The sequence below is a fragment of the Haemaphysalis longicornis genome, unplaced genomic scaffold (genome assembly GCF_048455015.1).
Source record: "Haemaphysalis longicornis isolate Haplotype H1 unplaced genomic scaffold, Haemaphysalis longicornis Haplotype H1 scaffold_2, whole genome shotgun sequence".
Taxonomy (NCBI): domain Eukaryota; kingdom Metazoa; phylum Arthropoda; class Arachnida; order Ixodida; family Ixodidae; genus Haemaphysalis; species Haemaphysalis longicornis.
The window spans coordinates 31,744,356-31,766,126 of NW_027526295.1; the positions used below are offsets into that span (position 1 = coordinate 31,744,356).

At 48.1% G+C, this 21,771-nt stretch overlaps 1 protein-coding gene across 3 annotated transcripts in view; it reads right to left on the minus strand.

Annotated features, from left to right (window-relative positions):
• Positions 1-1,304: 1,304 nt before the first annotated feature.
• LOC144168823 (uncharacterized) overlaps positions 1,305-21,771 on the minus strand; it is a 30,654-nt gene continuing 10,187 nt past the window's right edge. The window contains exons 3-6 of one of the 3 annotated variants that reach the window (XM_077697808.1): positions 7,977-8,091; positions 4,836-5,038; positions 2,952-3,006; positions 1,305-1,785 (exon numbers count right to left, since the gene is read on the minus strand). In XM_077697808.1, coding sequence (XP_077553934.1) covers positions 1,653-1,785; positions 2,952-3,006; positions 4,836-5,038; positions 7,977-7,993 — 408 coding nt within the window. In that variant the 5' untranslated portion in view covers positions 7,994-8,091 and the 3' untranslated portion in view covers positions 1,305-1,652. The remainder of the gene's footprint in view (positions 1,786-2,951; positions 3,007-4,835; positions 5,039-7,976; positions 8,092-21,771) is intronic. The other 2 variants (XM_077697807.1, XM_077697809.1) reach the window with 2 other exon arrangements.

The window sequence follows — 21,771 nt, forward strand, 5'->3', positions numbered from 1 at the left end:
CTCTCTTTTTGGCCCGCGGGACCCGCTCACGTGATCGGTTTTAGGCTCCGCCCCTTGGTGGGGATAGCCCGCGGAGGCTCCGCGAAAGAGAATGCCTCCGCATGTTTTCGCTCGATGGCGGTGGCCCTCGGCGGGGAATTGAACCTGTTCCTCGGCGCTGTCGTCTGCTAGTCACTCCGCGTAGCTCCGCACGTGTGGATGCGCCGCCAGGCCGGATAATCCGGTCACGGGCTGTTGACGTCACATATCCGTCCGCCTCCGTGAGAAGGCTTCTCCGTCGTGTGAATCCCGCTTCACCGTCACCATGAATACTCAAGGTGCCCCGTGCAGGAAAGAATGACAGTGTTTTGGCATTAATTTTTGCACTAAATAAATGCACGTCAGAACACCCACAGCAGTCAAAACTTGCCCTAGGGACTCCACACGTTAATCTGCACAAGAAACCATCCGAGGTTTACAAATCAATTCAGCTTCCTTTTTAAGGTATCTGGGAGTCACCGCTTAGCATTCTCTCCTAAGATTTCAACGGCACGAGTCATGTGGGAAAACATCGTCTTGCGTGCCAGAACAGCTAGTGTAGCAGCTGTGGCCATTTTATTAAAAGTAACGAAATGTATAGACATCAGTAAATATTCGTTAACCCCTTGGAAAACGGACTGCAAATTTTCACTGTTTACAACACTTAGCAAGTTTTACCAATCGTGGACTCATATAAAAACTGCATCTGTGTAGTGTCTAGTTGCGCCTGTTTTAGTGCTTTCCTTGTCCAGTGATTTGCAGTTTATTCTTTACTTTTTTAACTTGTTGCTTCCCAGTGTGTTCTGCATGTTGACTTGATGCTACACCAAGTGAACAAGTTCTTTATTGCCGTTTTATTTTGCCGTGTGAAGAAAATTTGTTCGTTTGCTTGTTATATGCGCATTATCTTGCATAGTTGTCTAGTACTCCTGTTCCCCTCTTTTTGTAAAAAGTATGCTTGTCCGCTCCTACCTAGGGCTTCTTAAGTGAAGCTGGCAGTATCCTGTAAATAAATAAATAGATAATAAACTAACTAGAGACAATATCACCAACGAAGCATTGAAATCTATGGTGGAATGTCGAGAGAAAAGTGAGACAAACTCATTGAGACACCTTAACTAATACTAATGGCCTGAGCGTGAATTGAAATTTGATATACACATAACAGAAGACTCATAAAATGCTAGAAAGTCTAAAAAGTCTACAGAATAGGTGCAGTTATTATCCACATTTAGGTCAGCAGAAAAAAGATCTCGCGAATGGCAAACGTCAGAGAAAAGGCAGTCTGAGAAACTGAATGATATATTTTCAATTTCAATAAAAAGTGTGATTACTTCAGAGCCCTTTTACCCAGAGCCCGAGCGACAACAGCGGAGGTCTTCGCCGCGAATGAGTCTCATGGAACAGACATTCCAAGATTCCTTTGATGGTGTAACCCAGACGCTCCTTCCAGGTTTCCTTCTGTGTACAGCAGGAGGCAGTTGATATTCTCAGGGCAGCTGAAGGGGATATGCAGTTGATCCTGTTGGACGCTCTGTACTGATTATTCGAAGTTGTGAAGGTTCACTATCTAAGAGGAAGACGTCGGCAATTGTGCCACATTTGGAGTTTTATCCTCACGTCCTGCAGCCTTCTTACATGTTTCGCATGCTCAGCGTCCACTTTGTACTATAGTGACATGCAAACATTTCCAGGATGCTGAATCCGATATCCAACAGACGACGTACCAGGGCATGGTCAAGGAACTCCATAAATTTTTCCCAGCAGCTGAAAATAAAAAAACATTGAACGTTGGTCATCAATTTGCACCATTTTGGCATAAAATATGCCATTAGGTATTTTAGACAACTGCTTACATAACACAGCGTTCTCTCCAACACCTGCCTCTAAGAATCTCTGAAAGCACAGGATAGCTAGAAGAGAATTCATGCAGCCCAAACTTCAGAAATGTTCGCAACTGCAGGGGTGGAAGCGGGCTTGAGGCTTTTGGAGCAGCTTTGGAGCACCAAAAGGCAAATTTTGGTGCACAAAAAGGCAAAAGGCGAACTCGAACAGCCTTTTCGGCCCGACTCGGAGAAGACGAGGTCACAGAATCGCAGCATAACGACGCATGCGAGGCACACATGCGACTTCGACCCCACTTCACTGCACTCCGCTGCAGACGCGACCGCAAAAGGCAGCGGCGAGGCAAGCAGTGCAAGTGAAAAAAGCTTTGATCGCAGCTGTAACTGACGCTGGAACAGGGCTCAAGAGGTGCCAAAAAGTTTAAAAATTCTTCTCACGAGCAGTGCAAGCAATTCGAAACTTTTTTCTCGCTGGGAGTGCCAGCAATTCAAGCAATAGTCTCATTAAGAGTTATATTTTGTCAGCCAGTAATTTCGTTGAAACATGGTAGAAAAAGGCGGGCAACCGCTCCGAGAGCAGTGTGATTGCATTTTCCCCTAGTTGGCCATCGCATTCCTCTTATCGGCTATTGCTGAATCATAAAAAGCACAGTATTAGTTTTTGTTTCCCACGTACAGTTCACGTCTTTCAGATACACTGCTTTACTGTCATCTGTTTCTTTGTCTTCGTACAAAGTGCGTGACACGCATCTTCTAAGCACTGATACCGATACTGCTCTCTTGTATGTGCTTACACTTCATGCACACATGCGCCTCTCATGCTTTTTTGTTGTGCTGCCTTGAATTTTCAGTGTTGGCATTAGCGATTGCACCCAGTGCCCCACCGGCTGCACATAGGCGGCTTGCAGTAATGGTGATACGAATGAAAATAAATATGAACAAATCACCTATAACGACAACGCTCATCAGAGTGAAGACGAGTGCCACCAGGGCTACCTAGAAGAAACTTTGATGTGCTATGCCCGATGACCTTCCAAGAGCGCTAAAGCGATTCGACAAAACCCAAATCGCAGTTTGGGGGCAATTTACCTCTTTGGCTTTCTCACCCGCGAACTGTAGTCTCTTTTCCAGTTGGCATTGCCATCTGTCCACAAAGAAAACAAAAATTTCACCTTGCTAAATATTTAAAAACACGCTTTACAGAAAACATGGGATCGTCCGACAGGAAAAACACTGGGTGTAGTGGGATGTGTAGTCTGCACAGTTGTGGAAAGTGTTTGCATCGTGTTGTGTCAAGTGCCTTGCATTGAATGAGTATATAAAGTACAGATAGGGCCTCTCTGCCCCTGCTACACTTAGGTCTGGAAGACCCCGTGAGCAGATACAAGTGTGTAGACGGCAAGCTTTTGGAGCGCATGCTGGCAGCCTGCTCTTAATGGTGGTTGGACACCTTCCTATGGTACCAACTGGCCCAGATTGGGTTTACACCTCGTCTTGGTATAGAGGATGGCCTTGGCCATTTGTTACTAGGTGGTCATTCACACAAAGTGCGGACAGTCCTTGCCATGGACATCCACAAGGCCTACGATAACGTCAGCCTCGGGGCTGTCCTGGAAACTCTCCGAAGCCTTTGTCTCCCACACAAGCTGTGCTCTTTCATCAAGACCTTTCTTACTAAAAGATCTTTTTCTATACCAATTGGCGGGGCAAGCTATGGCCACTTCACACCAGTTCACGGAGTACCTCAAGGGTCAGTTATTTCACCCCTCCTTTTTAATATTATAATGCTGCCGCGTGCCAGGCATCTCGGCTCCATACGAAACCTGCATTTCCGCGTCTACGCGAATGCTATAACGGCATGGACCATCCACCCAGACCTGCATCGCCAGGCGTGTGCCTTCAACAAGCCTTCACAGGGTGTCTACCAAGTCGACACTTTCAAATTCGCCGAGTTTTCCAGGTTTTCCCCGAGTCTTTTTGATAAATTGCCTGAGTGACACAGAACTACGTCAACACGGGCTGCCACCACTTTACCAGTTGCTGTCACCCTCTAAAAAGCACCTATAAGGTGCTTTCTGAAAAGTGGTGAACTACGAAGAAAACAGAATGGACACCGAGATACGGGAGTAAAAGGGGAAGGCCATTAACTCGATGCAGCCATGAAATAACAAATTTGGAGGCATGCAATGGGTTTGTGCAGCGCAGGACAGAAGCAGATGGAGGAAAATGGGAGAGGCCGTCCTCCTGCAATAGACCTAAACATGCAGTTGTTGCTGATGATGATGATATAGTATTGAATAAACTGTGAAAATAAATGAAGTAAAAGCGATGCTCTCAAAGGGACTTCTATAGTATACTCCGACATAGGATTGCGTTATACGACAAGCCCATTTCTGGTTACTTTTGTTCGGTGTGTAGCCATTAGATTACAAAAGGCGATTACAGGCACAGTTGCGCTTGTACCGATCTGATGACAAAATGTTGGTCCTGTGGGGAGTGTTTGTCCTAACGATAAGATATTTCACTTGGTGCTTATAAAATTCTTTTCATGGCCAATAAATGCTTCTAAATTTGTGTATATCACAAACCCTGTTACTTCATCTTTTACTGTAGTTATAACTTAGCCGTAACTCACAGACCGACAGACAACTGTGTCTGCCTTTAGGCTGAGTTCATACGTCAAAAATCTTAGATTTTAATTATTGTAACACCAACTCTTCATAAGTGACAACCTTGCTGAGATCCACGCATAGGCGCGAACATTTTTAGGTTCCTGAATCATCGTCCAAAACTGAAATGTTCCTATTCAGATAAGCTGGAACGAAAAATGTCGCCCAATGACTGCCTATCCTTTTTCTTAAACGTGAGGCTTTTCAACAAATCTGCAATTGCCAGTATTGCTGTACGCAATGTGTGTTCTTTGTTTATACACCTTCTACTATGGCCTTGGCCACCTAATACAAAGACTCTTACCTTTATCACCAAATTTGCTGATGAGTATTCGAGACGCCACCAAAGGCATGCCTTTAGCTGTCAAGTCCTCTGTTTGGAGGAACTTGAAATTTTTGATGCTTGTAACACCCAGTTTTTGCAGCACTGTCATGATGCCTTCGAATTCGTCTCTGTGGTAGGCATCTTCATCCTGGAGTGTCTTCTGTACTTGACTCCTAAGGTCCCTGCAAAAGGAAAACTGCTTGAGAGTACGCAAGAAAAAACAGCCGTTGAAATCCTCCCAAAGCAATTACGAGGGGTCTGTGAAAGCATCCTAAGCTGAGGTTCAGTCATGAACACATTCCTTTCCGTGGGAATCTGATAAATGCAGATGGAAACGACATATCTGACGGAAGGCGCTAAGCTAGTGCGAATGGTATATACAGTTAAACCTGGATGTGACAAAGTTGACAAAAGTTTGCAATATTTCGCTACATCGAGGTTTTCGTTTCTTGCAGATTTCGAGTTAAGGCTCGCGGGAATGATGCAGAAACGAAGCCAAAATGCTAGACATCAGTGAAGGGAAACTCACCCTTCATGAATTTAGTTCCAAGGTCACTCAACTTCATATTAGCAAACGTAACTTAAAGGGACACTGAAGTGATACGTAAACATTGCGGGATTACTAGCGCAAATTGTAGTCCGGAGTCCCCAGGCCATGTTTCGACCACTCTAGGCGCGTTTACGCGATTTTATTTAGTAGAAAAACTAATTCGAAAATGCTGTCCTCCTCTCTTTACGCTCGCCCATTTTCTGTGGCGTTTTCGTGTGACGTCAGGAGGGGATGAGCTGGCAATTGGCTGCGCCACGGCTGCGCTACTGCACGGCTCCCCGGCCGACAGAGTCAGTCGGCCCAGCGTTTCGTCCGCCGGCCGCCGGCGGGTCGTCGCAATCAAGGAGGTTAAAAAAAAATTGCTTGGTCGCAATTCGTTCGCTTAGTTGAAACGAAGCCAGGACACGTTTGTGAATGGAAGAATGTGCCTTTCTTTACTTGGTTTGTTTGTACACTGCATCTAGCTCCAAGTCAAGGTCGCTTCACGCAAGCGCTGCACAAGCGCACATGCGACGCTTCGCTGACTGGTACGCCAGTAGGAAAATATAAGGCATCTGAAGGCGGGAGAAGAGTCAGCGAAGTCAATATAGGTACTAAGGAAATAAAATCAACTGATATTTTTACCGTACAGCGTAAAACTAGGGCGCGGGAAGCACTTTTTTGCGCTGGGCGAACAAGCACAGCGGTCAGCAGCACGACTACGCATCTGCGAACGCTTTTCCGTCTACGAAATGCAATTGCTAGACGTGAGCTACTGCGGAAACTCGGGCGACGCTTACTGCACGATCGCAGTACAACAAATAGTCACCTAAGCTGCTTGAAATGCCAAAACTAAATAAAAGTGTAAACCGGTTGTACAATATATACCCTATATTAGCACGACCTCCGCGTCCCGCTCCGTGGCTCAGTGGTCTGGGGCGCCGGGTAGGTCACCGCAACTGTTTTGCAAGTCATGAGTTCGAATCCCCGCGGGTACGTGCTTTTTTTTTTGTAAGTTAACTTTTTTGTTTTCCGCCGGTGTTTTCTATATTGAGTTCACCTTTTTTTGGGCCGCAACGTTCGTGGCTACACGAACTAGTCACAAAACGCGCGCAGGCTGGCACTGGCGCACTAGCGTGTTCTCGTTGGCGTGCTGTTGCCATAAGCACCGACTGCTTGCAGGCAGTGGGCACAGGCCAGAATGAACAGACCCTTGGCCTGGTGCGAACACGCTTTTTACGATACAGGCATGAGGGAGGCAAGCTCCAAATATGGGGGAAAAGCGCATGACATTTGGGCGTCTGCGGGTACGCGGAGGGCGTTCATGCACTGCGTAGGTCTCGGCTAGTGAATGCTACGACTACAAGCCGTCCTGGGAGGCTTATCTTGTGCATTTTACAGCCGACAACATGGCAGAAGCGCGGTACGATGATTACTGAGATATTGAGAATGCCCATCCAACAACGCCATTGGTTATGTTTTACAGAACCGAAACCGAAACCGAAACTTGTGTGATTGCTAACCTTGGGCATCGTCCAATCACGGCGCCCCTCCTCCCAACGTCACAGCCTTAGTTGGTGCGGCCGCCGCAAACCGCGCATGGTAGTTTTTCTTCTTTCGCGCTTTGTAAAATAATTACCGATTTGTCAACCGGATAAACGATGAAAAGTGTGCTAATTTGAGCCAGTCTACGCAGTGCAAGCAAAAACGGGAGCTTGACAAATTCACTTCAGTGTCCCTTTAAGTATCACTTCTCCCTTTTGACACATTTCGGCGCCTTAACGTGTTACAAGAACCAAACTTACGCTGAAAAGGCGCCTTTTTGTGAACTTGATGCTCTTTACCGCTCTCAATATTATGTTGAGAGGGTGCTAGTTGGGATACTATACCAGGTCGCAACATTCCCCTTTCTCTCCAGCAGAGACGGCGATCAAAATCGTGCGCTTTTCTTGAAAAGACACAACTTTTCGTTTTCTAGCAGCAGCATTAATCACCGACGAACCGATGCTACAGATAGAAGTGGAGACGCGCGACTACACGCCAACAGGACGGCCCAGCACCTCAAAACTTGAGACTGGAAGCGAAACCGCACTCACACACGGAAACGCACGGTAGTTGGGGGTGCGGGCGAAAAAAAAAATGTGAAGGGCAAGTTACTTTCGCTAGCTGGTGTGGTGTCATGCTACACAAGCAAAGCCAGAAGTTGCTGCTACATTAGCCACAGGATGGTGCTCGCCTCCCCCCTATCATAATCATCATCATCATCATGAATTTCGTGTTTAGGCAATTCCAGACGTTTTCATTGCTGCTGGCTCCTTACGGTAGTGCCAGTATTCGTTAAATTAGTTCAATTCTTCAGTCGATTTTTCAGTAAAAGTGCAAAAAAACAATTGCTCATCAGCGTAACAAATTCATTACACCAAGGTCAACCAAAGCAGCGTTTCGTTACAAAGAGGTCGCCAACAAATAGGCTTCCATGGGGGTGGCAATGGAGAATTGAAAAACTTCGTTAAATCCAGGAATTCGTTACACAGAGGTTCGTTACATGTTTAACTGTACTGCATGGGAGTTTTAACAGCAGAGCTGCTTACGCTTTTAGTTGCGCCATGGAGTGTTACCAGAAAACAGCCAAGCCGAGCAGTGTGCCTTGTGAGGAGCACTCGGCATAGTCCAGGCTTGCGCGTGAGATTGCGCCACCTACTGGAGCTAGGAAAAATACGAAAAAAAGAAACCGAGCGCACCTGGGCGTGCGCCTCACGAGGAGCACTCGGCGTTGGCCAGCTCGAACATTGAGAACACTCCGCCCAATGTTTGTGCGTGATCCCTCGTGTGTTCTCCTCACCAGGTTGCATGCGCTCACGGCTAAAGTGGGGAGCACAGAAGCTGAGTTCGCACTACGAATGCCATGGTCGCAAAGCCGGTTGCTGTGCATTGTAGCGCGTGCCGGCGCGGCCCACACTGTCACATAAGCACACTTTTCATCGTTTATATGGCTGATAAGGTGGTATTTCATTTATAACGCCTGAAGGAAGAAAAGCTACCATGCGCAGTTTGTGGCAGCCGCACCAACTACAACTGACGTCAATAAAAGCTACTACGTGATTGGACGTTGTGCACAATTAAAATTCAAACCAGTTTTGGTCTCGGTTCTGCGAAACATGTTCGGCATCCGTCGTCATCGTTGGATGAGCATTCTCGATATCTCAGTAATCAGTATACCGCGCTTCTGACATGTTGTCGGCTCTAAAGTGCACCAGATAAGTCTACCAGCATGGCTTAGAAGCGTAACAATCACTACCAAGTCGAACGCACTAGATGAACGCCCCCTGCATCACCGCAGACTATCAAATGCGGTGCACTTTTGCCCTATCTTTGGAGCTTGCCCGGCTTGTGCCTGTAATGTAAGAGGTGAATTCACACCAGGCCAAGGGTCGGCTCATTCGGGACTTTGCCCACAAGTATTCTGTGCTTATGACAACACCACGCAAACAAGAACTTGCCAGTGCATCCGAGTCAGACTGCACGCATTCTGCGAACATTCTTGTGGAGCAATGAACGTTACAGAGCAAGAATGGTGAATTCAGTACAGAAAACATTGCCCACCAAAAATAAATCAACTTTAAAAACACTTGCACCATAAGTGATTTGAACTTCCCGTCTTGCAAAACAACATGCTTAGTGCTCCAGACCACTTGGCCAGAAGGCAGCGATGCCGGAGACGGAAATATGACACATAATTGCCAGTTAACAATTTCATTTAGTTCTAGCATTTGAAGCAGCTTATGACTATTTCTTGTATAGCGCTTGTACTTTCTAGTATGCATCCCCAATTCCCACAATGTCTCATGCCCAGCGACTGAATTCTGTAGCGGAAAAGCATCCGCAGATGCACTTATTCTTCTCCCACCTCTAATGGCCTTAGATTTTTCTACTAGCATACCGGACAGCGAATCGTCACATGCGCGCTTGTGTGGAGTGACTTGTACTTATACCTTGATACAGTCTACAAACCAGGCCCGTAGCCAGAGGGGGGGCCCTAGGGGACCGGGCCCCCCCCGAAATTTTTATGAGGGGAGAAGGGGAGGGTGTTCTTCAGCAGCAGGGCTTTCGGCACCCCGCTGCATCAAGAAATTTGTCTACAGCAGATGACCATGTGCAAAATTGAGCATATCTTTTTGTGCCCGTGTCCTACACCGTGTAAGCAACCCGGAGCATCAGAAAAGAGTACAGGAAGCCGCATGCGACAGTCGGCGCCTGATAAACAGAGCAGGGCGGCTGCGATACCGACTTTGCTGCCACTGCGGCTGTCCCGCTCGGACCACCCACACCATTAATTTCACCCACACCATTAATTTCACTTCCAAACATGCCCAGCCTGTGGCGCCCTCGACGAGCACTTAATTCTCTGTGCGAGGGCGCAGCAGACCCCTTCCCTCCAAATCCACCTGGCAGCAGGCGCTGCACCACCCGGAGGCATCAAGCCAGGTCTACGTGATGTCGCGAAAGCCGTCTTCGCCGTCCTGGGGTAGACCACCCAAGTCTGCTGTCGACCGAGTGCCCCCTCCCCTCACCCCACTCATCGGCGAGGAACATCCCGTCGTCTACACAATGATGCATCTTCGACCCGTGCCGCGGCTGCTGGACATAATCCGCTTTCGGCGGCCCTCTCGGCCACTCAACCGCCCCCGAATGCCCCCTTAATGACCGGAAACGTTCCGAAGAGGTGGCGACAAAGGCTTCATGCGGCGCCTCACTTTTGATGATGATGATAATTGGGTTTTATTGGCGCAAGGCCGACTATGGGCAAAGAGCGCCAAAAAGAAGTTACTGAATTGTGATGAGACCATAAATACTAGAACATGTGACTAAAAGACAATAAAGTGATGCAAAACAAGACAATGGAGATGGCTGGTGTATAGGGCCAGGATGATTACACGTGATATGACAAGAGCTGCAGAAAGTTCACCTCAGCTAAAAACTTAAAAACACGCTGAATAGAAAACATTGGTTTGTCGGCTAAAAAATATGATGGGTGCAAAGGAATGTGTCGTCTGTATAATTCAGGGAAATGTTTGTGTCGTGTTGTGTCAAGTGCTCTGCATGTGATTAGTATGTGGACTACAGATAGGCCCTTTCCACACCTGCTACACGTGGGTCCCGAAGTTCCAGTGAGCAGGTGGGAGTGCGTCGCATGTGTGTGGCCTGTCCGCAGCCTAGCCAGGGCGACTTCAGTGTATCTGTTGTGTGAGTCAGTTATGTAGCGTCCCAGTTGTGGTTTTATTACGTGTAGTTTGTTGTCTGTTTGTTGAATCCAGTGTAGTTGCCATGTGTTACGAAGCTGTCATCTGATGTGTGTCTTTAGGTCGGTGTAAGGTACTGTTGTTATGTCAACTGTGGTCATGACAGCAGCAGCACTAGCCATTTGATCAGCGGTCTCATTGCCAGGGATCCCACAGTGACCTGGTACCCAGCATATGGTTATTTCTAAATCTGAAGCATATGCAGTCATTATGACATTTAAAAGAACATTTATTACATAGTTTTTTGACGACCTTCCTGATGACAACGCCTGCACAACGCTTAGAGAATCTGTGTAGACGATGGACTTTGGAATCTTATGTTCACGAGGATGTGATTTGACACGAGTAAAATGCCATACCAGGGTGTCTACCAAGTTGACATTTTGAAATTCCCTGAGTTTTCCAGGTTTTCCCTGAGTCTTTTTGATAAATTCCCTGAGTGACACAGAACTCTAACGTCAACACGGGCTGACACCCCTTCACCGGTTGCTGTTACCCTCTAAAAAGCGCCTTACAAAATAAAATATAACATAATAAAGTGTGAATGCTAACCAGTAACGTTTATCTCATTCGAAAAGAAAACATAACAGAGTGGTAGGAAAATTCACAGTGAATGAAATAATGAAGAAAAAAAAAAAGGTAAAACCGTACTGCCATGTTCTCAGCTCACACTCAATGCCTCAGTGCTGTATTTCACTGCTTCAAAGAGTTTTTTTTGGTTTGGATGAGGGACACCTGCATCTTAAATACCATCACATTAGGTGTCCTTAAATGCCCCCATACTTCTAGCATCAAAGCACTGCGCAGGATAAGTGGGAGGAGTATTTGGGATTCACATTGGAAATCAGAAACACCTCAAACACCCCACTATTGTGACTCAGCGTAAAGTTCTTTTGGCACGCAGCGAAATATAGTGCTGGCTTGCAGTTAAAGGTAACTCTTAAAACAGGGTACAATGTCTATATTTGATACTTAAAGTATTTTGAACACAGCTGCGATCTTTTAAAGTTGGAAATTAAGAGAAATGTGTTTTTATTATGACGCCAGATCCACATCTCAAAGATTCACAACGTGCGTCAACTAACTAGAAACCACAGTAGATGGTGCCAGGTGTTCCAGCATAGGATTGAAAGCTACTATTGCCCCTGCCCCTGCAGACTCCCTTACGCTGCCCCAACAAGCTATCGCGGCGTGCAATGTTTTCTTCCGCCTTTCAGGAGTCTGGGAAACATGCCAGAACACAAGGGGAGCGTACAGGGGGTCAGAAGGGGGAAGGGGGGGGGGGGGGGGAAAGTGACTCGCAAGCTGTATGAAGCTAGTTCTCACTGGAACCAAATACTTCAGACGGCGCCATCAGCAACGGCCCCAGAGGGCTCTCCACTTTTGACGTGCTGTTACTTGAGCCAGCATTACCATGAATTTTCCTTTATAAAGTACAGCTAATTTTCCCTGATAGAAGGACAAATTCCATGAGTTTTCCCTGAGTTTTTCCAGACTGCTCAAAATCCCTGAGAATTCCAGGTTTTCCCTGTTTTCCAGGTTGGTAGACACCCTGCATACGCTTCTGCCATGTAAATACTGCTGTGAAAATTCATTGTTTTGATAACTCTAAAATTTGGTCCGTGCGCTGCACAAGAGACAGTAGAATTAGTTTTGGACGCGTCGCTATAGAATTCTGCACACCTGTACTTGTCCTGCAGGAACAGGAAGTGCTGCAGAATTGCATTCCTGGGTACCCTATTTTTTTCTAAACGAGTGAATGACAGGTCGCATGTTACAGGACGAAGATGCCATGGTGCGATGAAATTATGAATGGGTGTCTTGTGCGTGTCTGAAAGGGGGACATTGAGTACAGAAGCCTCCTCCCTAACCTCCCTAACTCTGAGAGAGAACGGTAAGGGAATAGATGGCCTGTTTAAAAAGAGTTGTAAATTTGATGTATCGTTCATGATGGGATTAAAAGGATGGTTGGTCAGAGACACAATCTTGGATGCATACAACAGGTCAACATACTCCCGCTGATGCCCTAGGCACCATTTGTCGCACTCGACATAAAGACTTTCAACAGGGCTAGTGCGGAATGCGCCACATGAGAGGCGAAGGCCAAGATGCAGCACTGGGTCGAGCATTTTCAGTGCTGTTTTTGTAGCCGACCCATACACGACACTGCCGTAGTCGAGCCGAGACCCCACCAACGCTGTGTACAGGCGCAGCAGGAGTTGTTTGTCGGCCCCATAAATTGATGTGAGAGGACCTTAAGAATATTCATTGTTTTTAAGCATTTGCATTTGAGCTGTCTGATCTGTGGGATGAATGTAAGTTTTTCGTCAAATAAAATACCTAAAAACTTGTGCTCCTTGTTCACAGGAATTGGCACATTCGCAAGAGTTATGTCTGGGTCCGGGTGGACGCCACGCCTCCTGGAGAACAGAACACAAGAGCTCTTCGCGGGATTAAGATTAAAGCCATTCTTGTCAGCCCAGCCGGCAAGTTTCTTGACGCCGAGCTGGACTTGACGTTCGCAGATGGACAGGTTACACGATTTAAAGGATATCTGCACGTCATCTATATACATAGAATAAGAGACTGTAGGTGGCCGTGCCTTTCCAAGAGAGTTCATTTTTACTATGAAGAGGGTGCAGCTCAACACTCCACCTTGCGGCACGCCATTTTCTTGCACGTGAACATTTGACAGTGCACAACCAACTCTGACGCGAAAGGTTCTCTCCGACATATAACTACAAAGGATGTTCAACATGTTGCCCGCAACACCGATTGACTTTAGGTCATTGAGGATACCGTACCGCCAAGCGGTGTCATAGGCTTTCTCTATGTCAAAAAACACCATAAGACAGAATTGTTTATGTTGTATATATGTTGTATAAGACAAAATTGTATATAAAGGATGCCTTATCCTTTATATATGTTTCAAGAGCTACGAGTTGATCGTTCGTTGATCGCCCCGCCCTGAAGCCTGCCTGGCAGCTCTCGAGAAGACCGTTGTACTCAAGGAAGTACACGAGCCTGCGATTTATCATCTTCTCGAGAAGCTTGCACAGGCAGCTGGTCAGGGCAATGGGTCGATAGCTAGCAGGAGAGGAAGGGCCCTTCCCTTCTTTCAAGAATGCTACAACTATGGCCTCCCTCCAAGATTTTGGAACGTGCCCCGAAAGAAATATCTTGTTGTAAAGGTGAAGGAGGGTTACAAGAGTGTCTGTGTGTAAGTGCTGTATCATTGTATATGTAATGTTGTCTGGGTCTGGAGCTGAGGGTTTACACGTGCTTAGAGCAGCCCTCAGCTCATGTAGTGAAAACAGGGAGTTGTAAGAAGTCTGTGATTGGTTGTTGTCACGTAAGGACTTCTTTTCACACGAGGCTTTATGTTTCAGGAAAGTGTTTGTGTAGTGTGCAGAGCTTGACACGTGTTGAAAGTGTTGTGCAAGTGTGTTAGCCTGATCTTCTAGTGTGTCCCCAGTCGTGCTGACCAAGGGCAGGCTATGTGTATGTTGTCCTTTAAGTTTACGTATTCGTGTCCATACCTTGCGTGTGTCTGTGTATTAATTTACGGATGTTATGAAGGAGCGCCAACTATCCCGTTTTGCTCATGGCGAACGCGCTTTCCCAAGGCCTTTGCTCTTTTAAAAGAAATTAAGTTAGCCGACGTGGGGTACCGGCGAAGGACACCCCACGCCTTGTTCTGGGCCACTCGCGCTCGCCTGCAGTCCTCGTTCCACCAGGGCCTCCTTGGGTTGCGTGGGGCACCGGAGGCCTGGGGAATGGACTTTGCGGCGGCGTCGAGGATGTGCGCCGTGAGCAGTTGGGTCGCCTCTTCTACGTGTAGGTGTTTTATGGATGTGTAGTGCAGTTTAGATGTTTCTGTGAATGTACTCCAGTTTGCTCTTCCCTCATTGAACCTTTTATGAGAGGGGGAAGTGTTTGTGCCTATGCCTATGTATGTCAATTTGGTGGGGAAGTGGTCACTACTATATAGGTTTGTGTCCACATGCCACTCAAGAAATGGGAAAAGAACTGCAGAGCCAAGTCAAGATGTGAATAACTGTTTTGTCCTATGTTATAATATGTAGCTTGGTTTTTGTTAAAAAGGCATGCTCCCGATGATGTTAGAAATTTTTCAATTAGGCGACCTCGGGCATCTGTGCGGGAAGAGCCCCAGATTGAATTATGTGCATTGAGGTCGCCTAAGACTAAGTACGGTTCAGGTAGTTGATTTATCAGGGCCTCAAAATCAGTGTTCGATAGTTAGTAATCCGGAGGGATGTAGAGGGAGCATACCGTTATTAACCTATCAAAAATAATTGTTCGAATCGCGACAGCTTCAAGCATGGTGTTAAGGTGGATGGTGTGACACGCTAAGGATTTTCGGGCTACTATGGCCACACCACCTGAAGAATAAGTGCAAGTGTGCCTGTCTTTTCGAAAAACCAAGTAGCTATTCAAGAAGTTAGTATGTTTACTATTTAGGTGTGTTTCCTGAAGACACATGAGACTTGGCTGATGTGAATGAAGTATCTCGTACACATCATCTAGATTGTTGATAAGGCTTCTACAGTTCCATTGAATGATGTTGTGTGTTCCCATTATTTACATTTAAGAATGACTGGAGTGTGTGTGTGTGTGTGTTCATGTGTCGTCTTTCGGGGCTGTTACTCTGGGATTGGGCTTTTTGGGCCTGTCTGTAGGCTTGGAAGTCGGTGGCCGCTCCTTGCGCTGCGTTGCAGGCAGGAACGGCCCGACATCCATCTCATCGTCGGATGTCCGAGGGGTGCCCGACGGACCGGGCCCCCCGGACTTGGCCCCCCCTCGGGAGCCCTTCGTTTGAGACGCCACCGCCGAGGGCGTCCGGGGCACCAGAGGTGGCACGGGCGGTGCGATGGCGGTGGGAGCCGGTGCGGGGCCCGTGGTGTCCATCACCTCGGTACCCTCCAACGCACTGGAGGATGGGGAGAGAGGCGGGAGCGGCACCGGTCCCGACGGAAGACGTTGCCACCACAACCGCTGCTGCCTCAGCAAGCGACGTGGTGGCGGGTTGGGCTGCCAGAGGCAACCCAGGGGGGGGGGGGGGCGGGGGAGGGACCAGGTCAGACTCGCTGAACTGGGTCCCTGTGGACACCAGACGCCGCTCCGCCCCCCGGCGAGCCGCGTCGGCGTACCTCCCCAGGGGGAAAGAGGCGAACCTCTTTCGAGCCTCTGGGAAGGTGATGTTCTCAGTTACCTTTATGTTGATTATCTTTTTTTTTCAGTTGGAATTTTTCACACTTGCGGGAGTACGCTGCATGCGGACCGCCGCAGTTCACACAACAGAGGGTGTCGGATGGACAGTTGTCAGTCGGATGATCGTGCGCCGCGCATTTTGCACACGTCGTTCGGCCACGGCAAGAGTTTGTACCATGCCCGAACCGCTGGCACTTAAAACAGCGCCGCGGATTCGGGATGTACGGACGGATGGAGCAACAGATAAAACCTGCATGTATGTGTTGTGGAAGAACTGCACGGTCAAAAGTCAAGATAATGTGCTTAGTGGGAATCTCCCTGTCGTCTCTGCGGATAGTGATGCGTCTCACGGCAGTGACGCCCTGATCCTTCAAGCCGGCAAGGAGATCCGCATCCGTTTCGTTCAGGAGATCTGTTTCGGATATCACACCCTGCGAGCTGTTGAGGCTCCGATGGGGTGTGACCTTGATGTCGAGATCAGCCAGTCTAGTCTGAGCTAGAAGCTTTGCAGACTGCTGCTTGTCATTTATTTCAATTAGGAGTTCACCAGACCTTTGTTTTTTGCACTTATACGATTTTCCTATTATTGCTTCAAGATACTTGGCGATCAAGAAGACTGACTGAGATGCTAGAGGGTGGGTTGGATTGAGGGACTCCATGACAAGAAATCGAGAGTAATGATCTGGTTCAGGAAATGTCAAAGATGGCAATGGAGGAAACGATACTTCGGTGCGGCCCCTTTTAGGGGGCCGATCACGGTTGGGGGGGGTTTTAGATAATACCATACGGCATAGTATAAAAGCAGGGAGACTGGGGTACTTTCTTCTTTGACCTTACCCTGGTAGTCAAAGAGGTCCCGGAGCTCCCTGCCTTGTAGACAGGCAGGGAGCCCATCGGCCGGAGCTTGACCAAGGCTCCGACGGCCACCGTTAGAGGTTTCTACCCTTCACCTTAAAAACACATCACCACGGTAGGTCACAGCTTATGTTGGGGGGCTCGGGGTCCGCGGTATCGCCAGTACCGTCACCAAGATTACTCAAGGTGCCCCATGCGGGGGGCGCCTCACTTTTGGCGGCAGGCTTGACGTTCCTGTCTGCTTTTTTGGGGACGTGCCGCGCATCGTTCTCCAGCACTTTGCGGTGTGGCTGATGACTCTGTAAAGGCCGTTGTTCAATGAGCCGCCAATGCCAGAATACCAGAAGGGATCCCAGATGTCCTCCCGATGCTTCAACATCGGTGGTCCGAAGGGCTTCGACCTTAGGCAGATTGCCTCACCGGAGTCAACCAGACCTTCACGTGTGCGAGAGAGAAACGTGCCCTCTCTGTGTGAGAGTGTGGGCGAGAGTATGAGCGCCATGGATTTTTGTGATTGGTGCGTTCCTAATAACAGCGGGAGAAAGTGGACGGAACTACGGCACTGCCCGTTCATGCTGGTCAAGAATGCAAATACTTCTACATAAAGTTTTCTTTCTCCCTCAACTTGGTCCTTATGAGTGCTCCGGCACGACACGCATGGCGGTCAACTTCGACCATGCTACCCCGGTTCACAACAGTGACCACCCCGGCCCTGGCAATCGCGGCGGCCTTCTGGCCCGCCCCTCCCCCTTCCCTTGATCCGAGTTTAAACAATGTTGTTCTCTCTCTCTCTCTCTCTCTCTCTCTCTCTCTCTCTCTCTCTCTCTCTCTCTCTCTCTCTCTCTCTCCGCCCCCACCAAGCAAAATCTGCGACACGAGCGACATAGGGCGCCCCCGGCTCGAATTCAGTGGCGAGGTCCTTTGCAATGGAGGCCAAGACGCACTGCAGTTCAGCCCGTGTTTGGGACGGAATATATCGCGTGTTTGCCCTCCTTTGTGTGGTGTTCTCTGCGTTCGTCATTATGAGCACAAAAAACAAGCGGCAAGGTTCAACACTGATGAACTACTTCAACAAGCTTCCGAAGGTAAGATTTCTAGATTTGTGCAATTTTACAGAAGTGCGAAAGCGCAATAGAACGCATATACAATGCATCAGAATTTCTTATGTCGAGTTTGCTCCGCGATCGCACATCGATCCGCGATCGCATATCGGCCCATCGTACGCACTTCGGCTCTGGCAGGCCTTTCTTCAGTGCTTTAAGGAAGAAGGACCTGGCCGCTTCTTCGCAGAGCCGCCTCAATACCGCCCACCTCAAAGGAGTGGACATGGTCCCCGTCTTCCACCACGTCAACCCACTTTATTTCTGCCGCAGTAGTTTTAACCTGTTATATGCAGAAATAAAAACGTACAAAAAATATTTCGGCTATTCGTAGTTTTATTTTTGGCCCAGAGTAACGTAGTTTTATTTTTATTAGCGGTATTTGTTGAGACATATTGTCCGTATGGAAATATTGTACTACTTGGTAGATTACTTTCCAAACTAGAGATATAAAAAAGTAGAATAGTACTTAAAAACTCAAATAATGTATATACTGCTATTTTACGAAAAATAATTACTGAAAATGGGTACTTTCTTGAAATAGTCAAGGCCTACAGCGAGTGGGCCCCCCCCGAAAAAAATTCCTGGCTACGGGCCTGCTACAAACTAACATACTAAAGGCACAATCTTCCTGGCACAAACGTGCTGTGGCTTAGGTTCAACTGAGCGAACGAATTGCTGCATCGGCTCATTCTGTCGGAGGGTCAGTAAGCCGTGCAAGTAGCCCACTCAAGCCAAGCGCCCGTCCCAGTTTGGCGGTGCCGTCGACCTCGCGGTTGCCGAGCGCCGATGACAGAAGAGACCCAGGGAGCACAGCAGGTCCGATTCTTGATCGGCCAACCTATGGCTGTTCTCCAGAATGCTCGGCCATCGGCAATGAATTGGCCTGAGTCATCCACATAATATCCACAGTCCTCCTAGGTCCCAAGTACCGAGCCCACCTAGGCGAGGCCAGAATTACTGATCAGCACAAATTTCGTGAACACCGGAAATGGCAAGAATTATCTAGCGAGATTACACAGGAATGGGCCAGAGGGGTACAGGACAGGAGAGCCACGACCCAGAAAGTAAAGACCACCACGCACGTGCCTAGCGTCAATCCCAAGCTGCTTCACTTATGGGAGGCTAGAAAAGGACGAATCCGCAGGTGGAAAAGACAAGCCACAACAGTTGAAAAATGCGCGCCAATCCATACTGTGAAGATGGTTGGAAAGCGAAGCTGTAAACGACACCCAAAACAATTACCCATGCGACGTCACTTAAACTCGCACGCGGCTCTACAAAGAGTATACCAGAGACAATTAAAAGCACTTAACCACACCCTTTATTAATTCAAATAGATATTCTTTGCTAAGGTTAAATAAATGCATGATTCACGGACGGTGGTTGGCTGAGTTGTATTGGTGAAGCACGAGTGGAAACTCTTTTTTGATAAAATTAAAGTAAGCTGAAACCCGGTGTAAATGATCTCACTTCTCTGTCTCTGCCGCCACCAGTGGGGGCGACGAGATAGGCTGGCAGAGACGGAGAAGTAAGATGCCATGCATTGGTGTCATCTTCCTTTCATTTTTATAACTCCTGGCGCATACTCAAGGCAAGCACACGGCCGCTACAGGTGCCGTGGGTGGCACAGCGGCACAAGGGGTCGCGTGACGCTATGACACAGCATTCAGCGAGCACGCAGGGGGTAAACACTAAGATGTGCTCGGTAAGTGCACCGTCTGTCTCCCCCATCTCCGCGTGGGCTCGTAGCTCAATCAACAAGACAACGGGCTCTCACTCCATTCCTCTAATTATTCCAGGTTTGATTCCTGATGGTGCCAGCAATTGACTCTCAGTAGCTCAAAGAGATGGAGGCTGCTGAGATATTTGGTAGACCCAGCCAACAGCAAAGGCCAACCTCGCCGCACAATGACGACGGTTCTGCACTCATTCCCCGGGACGCAGTAAGACCAACTAAAGAAATTGTATGAAAAATACTAGCCACCGTCCCCCGTTACGCCTATCCCAGACAACACAGGAAGGCTAAATCATTATCTGGACAGGCACATACAGCAATGCGAAGTGGAAGGGGCAGTGGCAGAGCTCAGACGCAACCCCACTCTGAGACGAGATGAGATAACTGACGAAGTGCTAGCAAACCTCGAGTCTTCCTCCGCGACTGCTCTGACCGCATACATGAACCCCTGCCGGAAGAGCAGAACCCTCCCACCAGAATGGAAAACCTCAGAAGTGTGATTCATTCCTAAACCTGGCAAGGAACAAGACATTGACAACCTCAGTCCCATCTTTTTGACTTCTTGCATGGGTAAGCTTATAGAATACACTGTCCTCACGAGGATGCAGAAATTCCTAGAAATCACCGTAAAACTGCCATTCACCATGCATTGCTTTAGGCCACATCTTCCAACTCATGATATCCTGTTACAACTGAAAGAAGATATCGTGATGCAAGCCAACAGTTACAAGCGAACAGCCGTACTGGCCCTCGACCTAAAGGGGGCATTTGATAATGTCACCCACCAAGCCATCTTGGTGAACCTCAATGGTCTAGACTGTGGGAACCGGACTTACAGCTACGTCCGAGAGACTTTATGTCAGGACGGAAAGCCGTTATCAAGTACGGAGACATCGCTTTGAACCCCATCGACCTTGGGGGGGAGGCGTACACCTCAAGGAGTGGTTCTGTCGCCCCTACTGTTCAATATCGCCCTCATTGGCCTCACTGCTAAACTAGGGGTCATACCGGATCTGCACCATGGTGATATAATTGTGTGGACTGGTAGGGGCTCGGTAGGAGAGATGCAGGACCACTTGCAACATTCCACCAGTGTAGTCAATGAGTACGTGAAGAGCTAAGGCCTCTCCAGCTCATCGCAAAAATCAGAACTCCTCATGAAGCACAGGGAAAGGCGGAAGCTTCGAGATCGTCCTGGACGGCCATACCATCAAGCCTTCCCCTCAAGTCAAGATCTTGGGAATGTTCTATGAGGTGGACAGCAGAAATAGTTCTTATCAGCAGACTCAAGCGCACTACCGAACAAGTCACACATATGCTCCGAAGAATAACGATAAAATCTATGGGCACAAAAGAAGCCAGCACACTTCGGCTCGTTGAGGCCTTTGTGATATCCCCGGGAGACTTGCTTACACCCTTACAAATGCCATACTCAATAAGACTGAAACAGCTAAACTGGATGCATTAATCAGAAAGGCATATAAGCATGCTCTGGGAATCCCAGTAAGCACCTCGAATGAAAAACTGCTAGAACTGGGTATTCACAACACAGTGGCTGAAATAATCGAGGCTCATCTATCAGATCAGTGCTAACGATTGGGGTGAAGTATCACTGGGACAAGCCTCCTAGACCGACCAGGAATAACGTCCCCTGTACAGAGACAGTATCGGGATGTGCCAATCGAACTGTGAGAGGAGAGTGCAGTAGCGCCCATACTGCGCAACATACATCCAGTGCACCGTACAGGCAGAAAAGATGCAAGAGCTCATGCAATCAGAAAGGCCAACGACAACAGGGACCGCACGGTCTATACTGATGTGGCAGACTACGCCAGAAGAGGATCGATGACTGTCATTGTGACAACCCCAGATTCGCATATTGTTAGCATCACCTTACCTTATATGACCACTGACGAAGCAGAAGAGGCTGCCATTGCCCTGGCAATATTTCAGACGACCGCAGATACAGTTATAACACATTCGCAACAGGCATGCTGAAACTGCCCCCATGCAAGAATATCCAAACGTGCCTTAAACATTCTTCAACGTGTGCTGCACCGACGAGTCAAAATACTCTGGACTATAGCCCATTCGATTCTCGGGGGAAACAACACCGCCCATAACACTGCCCGACAGCTAACCCACCGGTCCCCACACGGGA